At 42.9% G+C, this 17,348-nt stretch overlaps 2 protein-coding genes across 3 annotated transcripts; both read left to right on the top strand.

The window, feature by feature from the left end:
- The first annotated feature begins 200 nt into the window (after nucleotides 1–200).
- Nucleotides 201–14,229, top strand: LOC123190309 (uncharacterized). Of its 2 annotated transcripts, none has more exons than XM_044602926.1 (16): nucleotides 201–497; nucleotides 1,242–1,317; nucleotides 1,464–1,513; nucleotides 1,635–2,774; nucleotides 2,855–3,662; nucleotides 3,855–4,350; nucleotides 5,047–5,198; nucleotides 5,287–8,592; nucleotides 8,734–8,946; nucleotides 9,361–9,564; nucleotides 9,653–9,856; nucleotides 10,279–10,428; nucleotides 12,564–12,914; nucleotides 13,055–13,463; nucleotides 13,567–13,648; nucleotides 13,734–14,229. In XM_044602926.1, the coding sequence occupies exons 3-16, from the start codon at nucleotides 1,464–1,466 to the stop codon at nucleotides 13,951–13,953; spliced, it is 7,785 nt and encodes a 2,594-aa protein (XP_044458861.1). In that variant the 5' UTR covers nucleotides 201–497; nucleotides 1,242–1,317; the 3' UTR covers nucleotides 13,954–14,229. The 2 variants fall into 2 exon arrangements, with proteins under 2 accessions (XP_044458861.1, XP_044458860.1); XM_044602925.1 differs by having other exon boundaries at nucleotides 204–497; nucleotides 1,251–1,317.
- Nucleotides 14,230–14,757: 528 nt separating this feature from the next.
- On the top strand, nucleotides 14,758–16,453 carry LOC123185998 (flavonoid O-methyltransferase-like protein Os11g0303600). The gene is made up of 2 exons (XM_044597800.1): nucleotides 14,758–15,684; nucleotides 15,995–16,453. The coding sequence occupies exons 1-2, from the start codon at nucleotides 14,875–14,877 to the stop codon at nucleotides 16,295–16,297; spliced, it is 1,113 nt and encodes a 370-aa protein (XP_044453735.1). The 5' UTR covers nucleotides 14,758–14,874; the 3' UTR covers nucleotides 16,298–16,453.
- Nucleotides 16,454–17,348: the final 895 nt, after the last annotated feature.

Below are 17,348 nucleotides of genomic sequence, written 5' to 3'. Positions count from 1 at the left end.
TAAGAAAAAACCGAAAAATAAATAAATGAAAAACTCCAAAACAAAGAACCAAAACAGAAAAACGTACAGAAAGAAACAAAATAGAAAAAATAAAGAAAGAACCCGAACTGTGCCGGCCCACTCGACGTAAATAGCGGCCCGTTTCGTAGACCCGTAATTGAAAAAAAACCCCGTTTCGTGTGTCCTTTATTGCAGCCCTCAAGCCCGAGCGAACGAGCAGAGTCCTTCCCGCGACAGGTAGGGCTAGCCGCCGCCGGCCTGCCTCCACCACTGCCAGCCCGCCGCCGCGGCGCGCCCAGCCGGCCGAAGCCTCCGCTGCCCCGCCGCCGGTACGGGAGCCCAGCAGCGCGTCCCTCCGTCGAGCAGCCGCTCCCACCAGCAGCGCCTCCCTCTCTGGAGCAGCCGCTCCCGCCCAGCAGCGCCTCCCTTTCTGGAGCAGCCGCTCCCGCCCAGCAACGCGCCGCTTTGAGCCACGCCGGCGGCCAGTCCATAGGCAGGTAGCGACCACTCCTTCGTCCTTCGTCCTTCGTCCTCCCTCCTTCCTCACCCCCTCCCTCCTTCCTCTTGCATCCTCTGTTTGTTCAATTTTTTTTCCTGATTTTGTATTGGACGAGTACTTTGCTGTAGACTCGATATTGTGAGAACATAATGATGATTATTTCTTGATGAGTACTTGCTGCTTGATTTTTCCAGCGCGTGTTCAGGTTTACATGTGAAAGGATTTTGCTTGATAGGTGTTTGTGATAATGCTTGTAGGGGCAAATGTTTACTATTGTAGTTCGAACTTGTTTCAGATGAGCAAATGGTTTGGTTTAAACGTGCAATGATTGGCGATATATGAAAATGAAAAGATTAAGCTGTTTTATCTGCACTGTCTTGACCTGAAGTCATAGCTTAGCAGTAACATGTAATTTGGGAGAGCAGGAGCTTTGTCTTGGTTACACTGGCCGAAATTGGTTAACACATTAGTACTAGTGGTATTGTTGGCATGATAGATGTCCCAAATCTTGTTTATGATTGGGAATATAGTGGTACTATCACGCTGCGTTGTTGATTCTAACAGTCAGACCTTACCATTTAAAGTGATTGTTTCTCCTTTTGCATGTTAGCTGATTGATCTTCAGGTTCCACCTTTCGTGTTATGCCATGATAGATGTACAACTAACTAATGATTTGATTTGATGCTCCATATTCATTTTACACTCAGTAAAAGTCTAATTCTACCCCTTTGGAACTTGGAGTTGGAACAGGGCATTAACATTGTCATTTGGAGGGGCTTGGAGCTGCTTCGGCATCCACAGTAGAGCAAACTAGAAGGTAATCTGCTGTTCCTAGCTTCTATAATTTTCTTTTGTGTCAACTAAAAGATAGTAAAACGTATCCCCTTGTTGGCGCTTTTCAAAATGCCGAATTTATGTATCCGACCCGATACTGATACACGTATCCGCATTGGTGCATTTTAGATGGAGTGGCTTGGAGCTGCTTCGGCATCCTCAGGAGAGCAAACAAAAAGGTATCTGCTGTTTCTGGCTTCTATACATATATTTTTTGGTGAATTAAAAAATAGTAAAACGTATCCCCTTATCGGCGCTTTTCCAAAATGGCTAATTTACGTCCATATTGGTGCATTTTAGGGTGGGGGAGCCAAAACGAGAGCAAAACTTGGTAAAGGTGGGAATGGACACCTGGAACCAGTCATTCGGTGCATCCTATAAGATCAGGTTTGTCCATATCCTTAAGAATCTCCACACTTCGGAGGTCAAAATCTACTCAGACGCGTCAAGGGAGTTCATCGAGCTATTGGACGGTGATTCTGGTGGTGAGGTGCTACGGGACTATGTCCAGCAGTCCCCGCGGCTCGTGGAGCTGATGGAGGCATGGCGGCTGCACCGGGAGAAGCCAGGGATGGCGTACATACTTTCCCTGTTTGCCACTGTCCTGGGCAACCCCGGTGGCAAGTCGCGGCAGCATGCTTTTTCTAAGAAGTGCTTGGACGCCGTTGCTAGGACGATACTGGAGGATAAGGACAAGGTGGGGGATGTGTACCGTGAACTCAACAGTGGCGAGTTCCGGCGCCAGAATGCTGCATTGGATTTGCTTGCTGCCATTGTCAGGCGTGGTGCGGGGCTGGCGTCGGAGGTTGCCGAGAGCTTTGATTTCAAGATGGCTGTTGTGACGCAACTGGCAGGGATACAGAAGAAGAGAGGGGGCAGGGATGGGAGGAATCAGAAAAAAGGTGCTAATTTTGGCTCTACAAGGCGATCACTTGTTGGGTTTGCCATGTCGTTCCTTGAGATTGGGAACCCGAAGCTGCTAAGATGGGTCCTTCAACAGAGGGAGCTTTACTCAGGGGTGCTACGCGGGATTGGAGAAGATGATGCTGAGACTGTTGTGTATGTCCTCTCAACACTGCGGGATAATGTTTTGGTAGAGGAGTCACTTGTCCCACCAGGGCTCCGCAGTGTCCTTTTTGGAAGTGCCACATTGGAACAGCTGAGCTTGATATCGGGGAATTTGGATGCAGGTGAAGCAGCTGACCTTGCTCATCAAGTGCTGGTCATGGTCTGCACTGATCCAAAAAATGGATTAATGCCATCCTCACATTTGAGAGGTAACGAGAAACGCTTGCTGGATCTGATGAAGAAGTTGAAGTCTACTGAGAGCGTTCACCACAAGAATCTGTTGCTGGCTATTGTGAGTAAGAGGCTTTCTTTTTGCGCGGCATACATGAATGAGTTCCCTTACAATATTGAACCACGGCCATCCCCCTCTTGGTTAGTTCTTTTAGCATATGTATATAATTAATTTGTTTTGAGTACAGTGCACTTATTTCTGTCTGATTGCCGTTTTGCAGGTTTGCCGCCATCTCCCTAGCAGCGGATATAATATCTTCAGCAAAAACTGATAGCATATTTCATAGTTTCCTGTCACATGATCTGGTATCCGTCGATGATGAACAAGTACAGGTAGTTCTGAAGTGCATCGTGCCCCATGTATGCTCTCGAGCAGTGATAAATAGGGGATTGCAGCATTCTGATGATCTTGTGAAGCATGGTTCTCTGAGGCTTGTTTTTGAGTCAGTGAACCTACTGTGCTGTGTTACTGAAGCAATCAATGGTGTGGTATCAAGTGTGGGATCGACATCAGAATCCAGTAGCTCAACAAAAGGGAAAATCAGAATGAACAATTTCCCAGGATTAAGTTGTTCCACTGCAACGGATGCATTCTTGGTAGATAAACTTAACCAGGGAGACCAAATGCGTGTCAAGAGGTGGATATCTCTGAGAGAATACATTCAAGATGAAGTGCGCGGAGCTATTCCTGATCCACAGGTCCTTCTGAAGTTACTTTCTTCTGCCAGTCAGAAACACCAAAATTGTTCTCAGAGTAGACTTGAGAGACGTGCTCAGGCTTCTGAGCCTCCTCAAAAGAAACAGAGATGTAATGCTATCGATGAGGATGATGATATTATTATTGGTGGAATTGATGTTGAGTGGGCCAAGGATGTATCTGAAGAGCAAGACCAAGACTTGGCAAGCGATCATGCTACCACTCTGTGTGAGATATGGGGCTTAGATAAGCAAGATCTGGAGATGAAAGATGCAGAAGTGGTAGACAGTGTTTTCCACTCGAAGTTGCTTGATGTTCTCCGGCTCTATTTGGTAGGTATAGTTATATTTTATTATGCTTCCTCTATACCTTTTAATGTGTATAAACTTCATCATTCAACTATCCTAGCCTCTGTCTTCGTTGTCTGTGTCTACTTTTAAGGGATGTGTTTTTTTTAATGCAACTTATAGCCTTGACATTCTAATCTAATTCTGTGCATTGATTATCTTCAATTTTTCTTTCAGAGGATAATGCCCAGCTCATTTGATGGATCATTTGACTTCTTTAGGGTTATACCACCTAATCCGTTGGATCTATCCAAGGATGAGCAGCACTCCTTATTGTCACTTTTAGTTGAGTATTCAGGGCAACACGAGGGACATTGGGACCCAGAGAGAGTTCCAGAATCAATGTACAAGCATTTGCAACCACTGATTGACATCATGTTGCACTCACCAGTTAAGATCATCCGTGAGCAAGCATACATTTTAGTTAAAGCTGCTCTAGCAAGTTCTGGTGCGTTTGATCAGAACTTTGCGGAGATTGATGCATGGTTAGTTTTCTTGCCTGGTTATGAAGCCAAATGGTGTGTAAGAGAGAGCCTAGGAGTTGGAGTATCTAATAAATTGTCACAAATTGTGATCCCTTTCCTCTGCGATGCTGTTTCAATGGTTGGGAGCAATTTGTACAAATACCAAGATTACATGCGGAAGTTCATCTCTAAATCAGGCCAGCTTGAAGGTACTATTTTCCTTCATGACATGAATGAGTGCCATTACACTTTTCTGAAATTCATGCCATACTGTTTAACATTCTTACCTATCATTAGCTGTTTTCCTTGGTCGTTAGGTTCCATTTGATCTGATATAATGCCATATATAAATGTTACCGGTACCTGTAGGCCGCGGTGCAAAACAACATGGAAAATTGACGACTGATTTTCAGTAAACCTTTCACGCCCCACCTGAAACACAGCATAACTATCACACTTCTACATTTAAGGGCGCAAAGTCTTCCATGTGTATATGATCAGATCATGTAAAATCATCAGATTACCAAAATGCTTGGCTGCTTGTCTTGCAGTTGCTTGTTTGTACTATGCACTATGTTGTACCAGCATCCCTTCATCATCTGATCATGTTATCATCAAATTTACTTAAATACTTGTCTGCTGGTCTCATGGTTGTTTTGTTTATACTATGCTGCAATCAGATCTTCTTTTCTTGGACTTCTGTACTTCATTTTGAAATTCATGATCACTCTTTAGCACTTCCTGATCATAAATGTGTTACTTTATTGCACCTGTCCTTTGACTTTAAGTTACATAGTCTTCCTTTGATACTTATTATCATGTCTTTTCTTTTAAACAATTCCCTAATGAGATCTAGTTCATTCAGTCATTCATATTCTCACCTTTTTTCTGTGTGTGGTTTGTAGTCTATTCTCCAGCTTTCAGTCCTCTGGTTATTTGTGTTCTTCAGAAATGCCTTAGGCTACTTGACTCTGAGTCTGGAGGTATGAAAGTACATGAGAAGTCGACAATTTCATTATATGTGTGCAACACAATCTACCTTATTCTGCAGTCCCAGGTATATCATTTATGTTGCCTACAGCTCTCTTGCCTATTTACCCTAATAATTGCATGTCCAAGTGACTGATCCGATGATGTTCAAACAGGTAGATGCTCAATTATTGCTTGACCTTATTGGTGCTGTTCTGAATCAGAGATTTGATATTTTTTCACCGGAAGAACTACAGTCTAGGATTTATATTGCTGAATGGAGGCCATTCATTAATTTGTTGCATATCTCTAGGAATATCTTGGACCAACAAAATTCTAGTTTGTTCACAGCTGTGGAACATTCTTCTGAACTTCATTCAAACTCTTTGTCCTCTGTGATTAGAAAGGTTCAAGAAATGTTAAGCCAGCAACACACTAATTTGCCAGATGATGTAGCGACTGCATTCTTATTTTCAATCATGTGTGCAGCTCCACAGGACATTATCTGTAGCTTTCCAGAGCTTCTTGATGTTGTGAAAACACACTGTCCTTCTCATATGCAATTCTTGTCGTCAGTTCTTTATCTGCAACATGATTACCTAGCTGAAATTGCTACTTGTTGGCCGGATATTTTCTTCTGTAGTCTCAGACAGATCGAGGGTAATCTTGATGTTGATGAGGGCAAATGTCAAAACCACTCAATTTCTGCAGAATTACCTGCATTGAGTACATTCCTAAATGTGACTCCGTTCTGTGCACTCTTACCTTCAGTATTAAGCCTTGTGTTCTCTGGGCCAGCTAAAACTGGGGAGGCACATGCATTGCTACTTGATGCACTTGTCCGACTTATTCGAGCTAAGCTTTATGAAAGCACAATCAGTGAGCTGACATTTAATCTGAGAGTCATATTATTCTGGAGCCATCGCTTGCTGTTGTCATACACTAGGAAGGGTTCAAATGTTCTTGAAGAACTTTGCCATGTATGCTCCACTCTTGTTGATAGCATATTTGAGCGCATCCGAGTTTTGGCTGCTGATACTGCTGACTTGAATGCTTCAGCGGAATGTTTCCAAGATATTGTTGAATCGGTTCTCCACCATCCTACTATTGACCTGCCATGTTCCTTATCCAATTGCCCGGACTTGACAGATGGGAGTGCGGAACATGTGGAAGAAGCATTTACTAGTTTTTCAAAGGAAAATCTGCACCTTGTAGATGGTTTTGTTGTGAATCTTCTTAGTAAACTATATGACCTTTTGCTGTTGGCTGAAAATGATGGTCAGTCCTTAGAGTCGCTGTTTGCTTCCCCAAAGGCCATGCTAGGAAAAATACTGCTGTTGTTCAAGGATAAATTTCAAGTCTGCATGGACAATGGAAACTTTGGACTGCTTTTGCCAAATTCCTACATGGTTCGGGCATTGAAAAAATTCATGTCCCCTGTCAGACTTCTAGAACTTGTAAATTGGATGTTCTCAGAGTTAGAAAGTCGTGGGTCGAGTTGTTCAGCTGCATTTGCCCCTGCTGCTTTTGTATGTCTATCTGTTGCTGATATTGCCATGGAATTACTGTATGATTATCTACAACAAACTGATCAGAGATCAGAATCCTGTCAATTATGGGGCTTGGAGATTCGAAGTTCAGATATTGCCACCATTCAGCGAGTATATCATTTCATTCTCCATTTTACTGCTAAACTGAATCTTGAATCTGCTGATGTTTGCTTGCTGAAGATGTTGATTCGTATCCATAATGCAGAAAGATCTGCAGGACAGAACACTGAATATACTGCATTCCACATGATGTTATCTACCATGGCCACCAACACTCCCCTTAGAATTCTTCATCACTGTATGTTTCCCACATCTAAGGTTAAAGCAAAAGTTTTACGGTTGCTTTTGGAAGTAAGCCCTATACACATGAACTTTTTTGGCCAGATGTTGATGAAAGTTCTAGAAGAAGACACTTCTATTCTGCAAGGCATGGATTACAATTCTGATTCTTCATGGGCTCATGCGGATAGCTCTATACTTCTGCTGCCTGCTGCTTTGTCATACATGAGGCATCACAGTGATGGCCATATGCAGTGTGCTGAATTCCTTGAGCCACTTGCAAAATTTTACTGTGAAATGCTGTTAGGTGATAATGGGTTTCCATGTTGGAAAAGTTTTATTACTAGGACCATTTTTGAGGAAAATTTTGGTGACTTTCAACATGAATCAGTTCCAGATATGATGGATCATTTCAGTGACACTCTCTTGGGGAAGTCTGTTACCATGTTGCACTACTGCTTGTCTTTAAAAGAAATGCCCCGGAAGCAACGCTTGGAAATAGTTGCTTCACTTTGTCCACAATCTTCTGCCCTATTAGATTTTGATGTCAATGATATTAATCCTGACTCTCACAAAGGTCATGTGAAGCTTACTAATGAATTGCTTGCAAAGATATCATTGATTAGGTTGTTGCTGTCTCCTCCCAGAAGATTGTCGTCTAATGAGACAGCATCAGACAGGGAGTCCAAGAGAGTGAGCAATGCTAAGCTGAATTTCATAAGCATCTTGGTCAGAACTTTGGATCAAATACTCAGGAATTTCCCCCGCTGTGATGGCTTATCACACTCTGATAAACAACAAAGGGTCATCTGTTCTTTGGAATATACAGTTCTCAAGAATATTATCGAACTGTCTTCAGAGATTCAAACTCATCTGAACCAATTGAAGTCAATACCTTTCCTTAACCAATTCATCAGATCATCTCTCTTGCACAGGTTCAATGATCATGTCACACTAAAAGCAATTCGATGTGTTCTTGTTGTATTATCAGAAGGGAAGTTTCCTGCTGATGAAATTCTTGAGCTCATACTGGGCCACTCCCATTTTCTGTCATCAATAACCTGCAGTGAAGTTTCTGAATATTCATCTGCATTTAATGCTACAGGGAGCCTTCTACAGCCAGCACCAGGCATTTTAAAATCAGTCGATTCTCTTTTCACTAAAGAAAACGAGTTCCATATTTGCATAGCAGAAAAGAGAAAAATAGAAATCATCAGATTACTCAGGATACTGTATGATATTAAGAGTAGACAACAGAGTAATGGCCTATTGAATGAATCAAAAGAGCTAAGTTTCTTGCTTTTATCTGTTTATGGTGCAACTCTTAGCGAAACAGATCTGGAGATATTTAATCTTATGAATGAGATAGAGTCACATGAGTGCAAAACTATCGCTGAAATGGATCATCTATGGGGGAGTGCAGCTGTTAAATATAGAGAAGAACTGAAACTAGATTCTTCAATATCAGAAATCCACAAAACAGAGAACACAGAAAGTAATAGTAGGCGAAGGGCTCTATTTCGGGAGAACATACCAATTGATTCTAAGCTCTGTGTCATGACAGTCTTGCAATTTTGCTACAAAAGGTCTACAAGGACTTGTGTGTTCTCACTAGAACAGCTTCGTCTGGACAAATTTGGTGATATTTTGAAGGTAATTTGTTGAATAGTGGTTCCAATTAGGGTTTTGGCTTCATTATTGTTCTTTTTATGCTTTCGTGGTTGCACTATTTTTGTCCACCCGGCTTCACATGTTACCTCATGGTACTAAACCACTCTTAACATTGATTGACAGACAACATCTCAAAGCACGGATATGGTTCGGATTTATGATCCTATGTTTATCTTGCGTTTCTCGATTCATACTCTTCTCATGGGTTACATTGAGCCTGCTGAGTTCTCTCGAGTTGGTCTGCTTGCCATTACGCTTGTTTGCATATCATCTCCTGATGAAGAATTGAGAAAGCTGGGTTATGAATCTCTAAATACATTCAAAAAATCACTCGAGGTAATGCTGTGCTAGTTTGAAGATCCTGATATTTATCAGTTTACTTGTTTATTGATTCTAAGTATCTCATCAATTATTACCCTGCTCTGCCTGTGATTGTCAGTTATGTTCTACTTGCTTAGTTGCCAGCTATAGCATCAGTATAAAATTTGGCTTGGGTTTCCAATATAAATTTCATAATCTATAGCCGTTATATTGCTCTAACTTTTATAAACAAAATCATGTTCTTGCATCAATATATCCATGTTCCAGCAGTACTTCACATTTTCTTGGTGCATTCGAACTGCTGTGAAAGATTATCTTTATCAACATTCTGGGAGCAATTTAATGCTCGAGTACAGAACAAATTTTGTGCCCGTAATTTTATTTGGGAAGTCCATTTTATATTATGTTGTACACCTGTGACATGTGCAGGCTTCTCAGAAAAGCAAGGAAAAATGGCAGCTCCAGCTTCTTTTGACATATCTACAGAATGGAATATCCAAACCATGGCAGAGGATACCTTCCATTATTGCTATTTTTGCCGCAGAAGCATCATTGACACTGCTGGATAGCTCGCATACTCAGTTCAATACCATAAGCAAATATTTGATGAATTCAGCCTCTGTCGATATGCAGGTGGGTCGGTTATTTTTCCTTGCACATGTTAACTATCCTGAGCTATGAATATCATTTTACGTTTATCTTTACCACTTCTTTTTTGCAGAGCATTCCATTATTTCCAACATTATTGAAGAGTAGTTCTGTGCATTTCAAAGCTGATCGATTGTGGATGCTTCGCTTATTATACGCTGGATCAAATCTAGCTGATGATGCTACGATATGCAAGAACAAAAGTGTTTTAGAGCTTGCTCTTGCCTTTTGTTCTTCAGCTATTTCAGATTCTGAATCAAAGCATTTAATCCTTCAGGTAACACTAATTTTTTATTAGCATATATTTGACTTTAGGATGTGTATGATGATGCACTAAACTTCAAAGTTACTATGTGCGTTACGTTAAGGAGTTAGTGTGCAGCAGTACAAGGACCCTTTTATATACTTACTATCCTGTCTTACTTTTGTATGTGCCAAGAGCTGAAGCACACCCTGAAATACAGAACTTAAGAAGTATAGCAATGTGTGATAAATAGAGTTGTTTCCAAACATCAGTATACCTTTCTGTGCCGCACTTGACATTAAGCAACATTTCATGCATATTTTGTACTGTTATTTGATTTGATCGTGTCCATATTGGCATGTATGATCTTTTCCTGTGATATGTGCTATTTCTCTTGTCTTCTGAAATATAATAAATCAGTATTATCCCATTTAGAATGCTCCCTTTGCATGTAGGTGCTAAAGAAGTGTGTGAAGCTGCCAGTTCTAGCTCAGCATTTAGTAAAAAATTGTGGCCTTCTGTCGTGGATATCCTCTGTTATTTCAACTCATGGCAAAGGACTGGACAACAGCTCTAGTTCCAGAATAGTTGGGTTAGCATTGGAGGTAAGCGACTGTTTTAAACTATCTCAACTATGGTGCACACCTTTCTTAGAAGCAACAATTCAGTATATGCTCTTCCATTTTTCTTGTGAATCTTGACTAACTCGTAATCCATCAATTATATCACGGGGTTTCTGTTTGTGAACATGAGAATCATTGATAACATCAGTTTTTTGTTACACCAATTGTTAGGTGCTGCTTTCTGTGTTAAATACGACTGGTATATTTTTCATTAGACACTGCTAGTTTAATGCCTCGGCTCCAGCACAAGAACTTCACTACGCGTAGTTGCGTTATGATTTTGGGATCATATGCTGCAAACGATTACTGGATAGAAAAATACTTACCGGAAAATCAGTGAGAGAATAGCCTGACAACCCCCAGGGTCCTCTATGCGTGCATCTCACTCTCATCCTCATCAACATGGGATTCGGGGTCCATCCTTCCCTCCACATTCCAAGTTGGTAGTCAGGAGCATTACAAAACTAGCAGGCAGCAGCCTTGAACTGCCAATCGATATTTCATATACTGTGAAAGTATCTGCTGCTGGCAATGATCAAAGTTGAAGCTCTTGATGCAAGTGTCGAAACGAGTTGCGGCAACTGCCGCTCAAGGTCCTCTGTTATGGGGGCCATAACCTTCCAGTGGAGGGCAGGGCCAAGCTGGGGCAAGTGGTCGGGAAGTCTACCTCGCGTAAGGATTGGTACCCGCAGGAAGCCCTTCAATCATACCATATTAGGGTGGTGACTAATTGGTAAAAGCTCCTAGTTGAATAGGTTTCATATTCATAGCTGGACAGGTTTGCGTTTACAGTCGAAGTTAAACTCTCCTAAGTTGGGCTAGTCTGTCCTAGAAAATCAAGCAGTCAATAGACTTCAGTTCCCTAATCCCTAGCCCCTAGCCCCCACTATACTCTGACTAATTGTGTGGTGCGACGGTGCCACAATCTGGCTGACGTGGACTTGTCATCCTGCAAGCACCTGCAGGGCAGGGCTGTCACGAGATTTTTTCGTCTTTCACAGCCCATGAGAAGAGCAGATCGACAGTGGAGTGATATGGTGACAGGAGTACTGAGCAAGAGGAGTCCGCTGCCTGCCTCGTATCAAGAGGGAGCCTATTAGTAAGGTTGGCCTATTAGTGAGGTTGGGGCATGGGGCGCCAGCACTGCCGGGTTCCTTGCTGCGCTGATGGACCCCATAATCCCACCCTGCATACGGGAGTTGACGTCTATGTGAGAGTGGCTGGGAATCGATTAGGGGATGCCAATCTTTCCTGGTTGTGTGAGGATAGCTGGGCGGATTATAGCAGATTATTAGGCTGGAGGTTCGGGGACAAAAGATTGAGTGGAATACAAGGTTGAATGAGCACATGGTAGAGTGAAGGAGGAGAGGAAGAGTTAAAGGGCAAAAAAGTGTCATCTCAGCCACCTGTTCTTGAATTAGTTTTATAGTTTGGTGGCTGAATATGGTACTGGCCATATGATGTTTCTTTACATTAAATACCATTCCAATTGATATAGTCCATCTATACGGATATATAGAGCCTAGTACATATTTCTAGATTTACTTTGACCATCAATAAGAGCAATAATGTATGAGGTGTATCCCACAGAAAATATACCATTCAATTCATATTTGAAAGGAGTTTTCAACGGTGTTATTTTTATAGCATACATTTCATATAATATTCATCTTACCGATGGTCAAAGTCAATCTTGAGATACAAATTTGGCCCTACATATCCGGATGGAGTAGGTTTTTGGGAGAGATAAGTTCACATTACACCCCTGAATTATAGCTGGAGTTTACCCTGAACTCCAAAACAGGTAAGGAGGCACCCCTCAACTATCAAAATTACTCGCATACTACTAGCACATACATATTATCATATCTTCCCCAACATGCTTTGAACTACCAAGGATTACTTTGCTAGCTAGACACTTAACAGGCTTAAATTGCTCCGGGTACAATCCTTTGTGAATGACCAGCTTTGGCACATGGTTTCTTATGGTTTTGAGAACTAACATTTTCTATATGATTTTTTCTTGTGATGTTCTATCTTCTATGACATATATGCTTTACAATAGTTTTATGAAAGCTATGCTCTCGTTGTCTCTAATTTTTGTGTGCTTTGTTCAGGTACTCGATGCTTTGATCTTATCAAGATTCATTACGGAATGGCTCCAAGAAACTGCACTTGAACAACTGTCGGAAATATCTCAATATCTGTATCTGCTAGTTGAAGATGGAAAATTATTGAAAGGGGATATCACCATGTTGAGTTCAATTCTAAATATTATTGCATCTACAATGAGGTTGTCTATGAAAAGGAAGATATACCAACCGCATTTTACTTTGTCCCTCAATGGCATATTTAAGTTGTGCCAAGCTATTGATGGCAATTCAAGAAGCATCGAACTTAAGCTATCAATGGAACTTGGTACTGATGTCGTCCTTATGAACGGTCCTCTGCCAATTAGTTCTGAAACGGTACTTTTTTGTGCCCTGAATTCACTTAATTACTGCTTTAGTATTGCGATCAGAATCTGAATCTAAGTGTTCATTGCTTCTGTTTGTGATCAGTATCTAAATCTTCATAATCATTTTCTACTTTTGTTTTGCAATGACAGGATAAGTCAAGAGCTGTGATGGTTGTTTCATGGGTAACTTCCAATATCTTCTGGTTGTGTAAACAAAAGTCTGCAGTTGAAATGTCATGTGAAGAGCCGCTAAACAACGAATGTCTACTATCAAAGATATTGCGTTGGTTAGTGGCTTCTGTAATCCTTGGCAAAATCTCCCGCATCTCTCCTGAAAAGAGGGGAGGTCTTGCCACGAGCACAAATAGTCCCGGAACTCTTCAGTCTTTCTTGAACCATTCGTCTGAAACCGTTGAAATGGTGGATAGTCACGTTGCGGATGAGGCGCTGGCTGCCATTATACTTTACCTACAAGGTCACATGAAAAAGAAGAGTGATACTTTGCCGTCAGTCGTGACGGCTCTTAGCTTGTTACTTCTTGACAGATGCAGCGAACAAGGTACGCTTGGATCTGTTGCGTTATGATACTATAAGATGTTTCATTATATCTCCAAAGTTGCTATATGAGTTTGCTAACTATTTTCAAACCTTTTGTGAATCAGTTTTGGTTGATGGCCGTGGACAAATCGAAACGCTTTGCTCAAAGATACATTGCCCCGCCGAATCTAATCCAGCATGGAGATGGTATGTGTAGCAGTCTTATTATTTGCATATGCTTTTTGTGACCATGAGCAGGTGATTTATTAATCTTCTTTTTATTCTGTATCAGGCATTATTATCAACCTTGGAGAGATCCTACCTTGCAGCACACTGCGACAGAGCGAATGGAAGTAGAGCAGTCATGCCGAAGCCTGTTGATCATGTTTTCTAATGCCCTGAACGCTGCTGGCTTGCCGGCAGGTATCCCGGTGCTGTCAGTTGGTGACATTGAGAAGTCTGGGCTGTTCCAGTGGGAAAGAGACTCGGTGGTTGAGCAGCCTCGCGCTTAGTTCGTCGACTGATTTGCAGTTGACTAGGCTAGTTCTTTTTGCGGGAAGTTGACTACTAGGCTGGAGAAATTAGTGAATTCACGAGGGTAATCAAACAATTTATACAGCGGGCTCATCGTTTGTATGATTTATATTTATTTAAAAAAGTGATGGCTGGTTCAGTTGGTGATTTTGGGTTTTAGATGTACCAAACTGAACATGTGCATGTACTTGTGCGACTGATCTATCTGTTTGGAAGAAAAATGCTTGTGATCTGCGTTTAGATGAGATGATGAAGAAAAATGTGGTTGTTTTCAGCAATTTTCTCTGCTTTGAACTTGGATTTTGATACTTGTGGCGATTACCTTCCTTTTTCTGGGATTGCTTCCTGGGGTCATCTCTGTTGCCAAAGGAGTTGGAGTTTTTTTTTTTTTTTACACAAGAAGCGGCACGAAGAACCCAGTACTGCATCGACAAAGCCGTGGGGCAGTGCATTTTTCAGCTGGACCCAAAGAGAAAGAACACAATCTCCAGGTTGAACCTCGTTGTTGGGTCCGCACCAATTGGGATGGCGAAATCGCCGTAGTCACAGCTTATGCACACCATGGCCTTCGAACTGAGAGTGGAACTGCCTCCCTTTTGGCACACATGCCAGTAGGAATTTGGTTAATCGCCATTCCACTAGAAGAAACATAAGAAGCTCGATGAAGATCATGGACTCCTTTGTTGATGATCTCTGACTTGGTCCGTAGGCCTCAGTTCGATCCCCATCATCGGGGGCTTTATTTTCCTTCCTCGGCTCCAGCGATCAGCGATCCACGGGAGGGTCGGACGACTCGGTAAACTCGGGGGAAGATGGATCGCGCCCCTAGCGAATCGTTCGGATCTGTTAGTTTTCACCATTACTCAAACTCAAAGATGATAACACTAGCGGAGTAGGTAATGGCAGAAGAGAGCAGAGCCAAAATGGCCACCACCTCAAGCGCGGAGCTTCTGCAAGCTGAGTCAGAGCTGGTGCGCCACTCCCTAGGCTACCTCAAGTCCATGGCGCTGCACAGCGCGGTGAAGCTTGGGATCCCCGACGCTCTCCACCGCTGCGGCGGCGCGGCCTCGTTGCCGGACCTGTCCTCCGCCCTCGCCCTCCCCTGCAGCAAACGGCCATACCTGTCCCGGCTCATGAAGATGCTAGCCGTGGAAGGAATCTTCACGGCCGTGGATGTTCCCGCCGCCGGCGAGGGCGAGGGCGCCGCCACCGCGCCGAGCGTCCGGTACGGCCTCAACCCGGTGTCCCGCCTTCTCGTCGGCGGCGGCGTGTCCCCGTGCGTGCTCATGGGCACCTCGCCGCTGTTCCTGGAGGCCTCTCTCCGGCTGCCCCAGTGGTTCCAGAGGGACGGCGAGGGCGAGCCGGCGTTCGCGATGGCGCACGGCGAGAGCCCCTACGCCACCACCGGCCATGACATGGAGTTCAACGCGCTGGTGAACGAGGCGATGGGGTCCGACAGCCGCTACATGGCGGAGCTCGTCGTCCGCGAGTGCGGCGAGGTGTTCACGGGCGTAACGTCGCTGGTCGACGTCGGCGGCGGGAACGGCACCATGGCGGCGGCCATCGCCAAGGCCTTCCCGCATGTCAGGTGCTCAGTGTTGGACCTCCCGCATGTTATACAAGGCCTCGTCTCAACGCATGAGTCAGTTGAGTTTGCTGCCGGCGACATGATGGAATACGTTCCACCAGCTGATGCAGTTTTGCTTAAGGTACTACGTATAATTTATTTATTTTCAGATTTATTTACAGTAAGAAAGACACACTCTACTTCCCGTTCGCATTTATACCAATTCCTCAAAAAACTAATTCCTCAAAGAATGAAAGGCACGACATGAATTGGCAGATTATGTTATGTGAGCGCTTAACAAGAATATAAACGAGTGGATCCGACAAAAAGAAAAGAATAAACGGGTGGAGTAGTGCTTTTTTTTTTTGAATAGTTTAGATTGCTTACCACATGTATCACATGGTTAGAGTAGTGCTATCTTATTGATAGTTTTTGACTTGTTGGATTGACAGTGTGTGCTACACAACTGGAGCGACCAGGATTGTGTGAAGATCCTGACAAAATGTAAAGAGGCCGTTGCCCAAGGAGCGAAAGCAGGGAAGGTGATAATCATCGATGCTGTTGTTGGATCTCCCTCACACTCACAGCAAGTACTTGAAGCTCAAGTCTTGATGGATATGCAGATGATGATGCTGTTTATGAGCAAAGAACGTGAGGAACTCAACTGGCAAAAGATATTCACCGAAGCAGGATTTAGTCATTACAAAATACAGCATGTCCTAGGAATGCGATCCATTATCCAACTCTACCCATAGCCTATCCATGGATAGTCCTTTTTAAAAAAATATAAAATGAAACTTTATTCATTAGAAATAACCAATACATCGTTTACGAGGATGAGTACAATTTCATTGATAGGCTCCTCAAACCAATCCAAAGTTGGTGAAAATCTAGCTAATCTAGCAAGTTCATGTGCTACTCTATTAGCCTCTCTATTACAATGTTTGAATCTAGTCATGATGAAATCACATACGTAGTGGAAGCAGTCATTGAAAATTGCCGCCGCCGCACCCGTTGACTGTCCTCCGTCCTGCATGGTCTCAATCACCTCTAGATTATCTGAGTTGAAGATTAGGCGATTGCATCCCGCCCTTTGCACTAGTGTTAGCCCAAATTTGAGGGCTAAAGCTTCTGCCATCAGAACATCCGTGCAATGGTCAATCTTTTCATTTCCTCCTGCAATAAACCTACCTTTGTCGTCTCGCAAAACCGCCCCCATTGTACCCTTCAGCATGTCCTGATCAAAAGAGGCGTCAACATTGAGTTTCACGAAACCCCTAGGGGGACAATGCCAACCCTCCTTTTTCATGGACGCCTTTGAAGACGACGCATTTACAAAATTGTATGTGAGGGCTATGATCCCCATTCATATCTGAGTTGCATTCTCAATTGTTTCCTTGTGCACTAATTTTCGTCTCTTCCACCATAGATACCAAGCTGAAATAGCTATAATTTCTCGTACATTTTGGTACCCCATAATACGCAAATCTTGATTTGGGAGAACTAAAAGGTATTCCAGTATCGCCTATCCAGCACGATCAACCTCACAAGCTCTATCAATAATCTCATCTATCCCTAGCCTCTTCCAAACCTCCTTTGCTTTAGTACATAGAAAAAACATGTGCTTCGTGTCTTCTACACCCTGATAGCAAGTACTCCCTCCGTTCCAAAATAGATGACTCAACTTTGTACTAATTTTAGTACAAAGTTGGGTCATCTATTTTGGAACAGAGGGAGTAGGACAAAGGGGCGAGGTCTTCATGTGTCTATTAGCAAGTGTTGCCCGATATGGGAGAGTGCCATGTA

The sequence above is a fragment of the Triticum aestivum genome, chromosome 2A (assembly GCF_018294505.1).
Source record: "Triticum aestivum cultivar Chinese Spring chromosome 2A, IWGSC CS RefSeq v2.1, whole genome shotgun sequence".
Taxonomy (NCBI): domain Eukaryota; kingdom Viridiplantae; phylum Streptophyta; class Magnoliopsida; order Poales; family Poaceae; genus Triticum; species Triticum aestivum.
This window is presented reverse-complemented; position numbering and strand designations above follow the sequence as displayed.

What these genes read in the sequence shown, in the direction of transcription:
- LOC123190309 (XM_044602926.1), top strand. Translation starts at nt 1,464, where the DNA reads ATGGAGTGGCTTGGAGCTGCTTCGGCATCCTCAGGAGAGCAAACAAAA. An exon ending in ATGTTCTCCGGCTCTATTTG is followed by an intron (nt 3,663 to 3,854) that starts GTAGGTATAGTT and finishes TTTTTCTTTCAG; the next exon opens with AGGATAATGCCCAGCTCATT. An exon ending in CAAAGCATTTAATCCTTCAG is followed by an intron (nt 9,857 to 10,278) that starts GTAACACTAATT and finishes CTTTGCATGTAG; the next exon opens with GTGCTAAAGAAGTGTGTGAA.
- LOC123185998 (XM_044597800.1), top strand. Translation starts at nt 14,875, where the DNA reads ATGGCAGAAGAGAGCAGAGCCAAAATGGCCACCACCTCAAGCGCGGAG. An exon ending in CTGATGCAGTTTTGCTTAAG is followed by an intron (nt 15,685 to 15,994) that starts GTACTACGTATA and finishes TTGGATTGACAG; the next exon opens with TGTGTGCTACACAACTGGAG.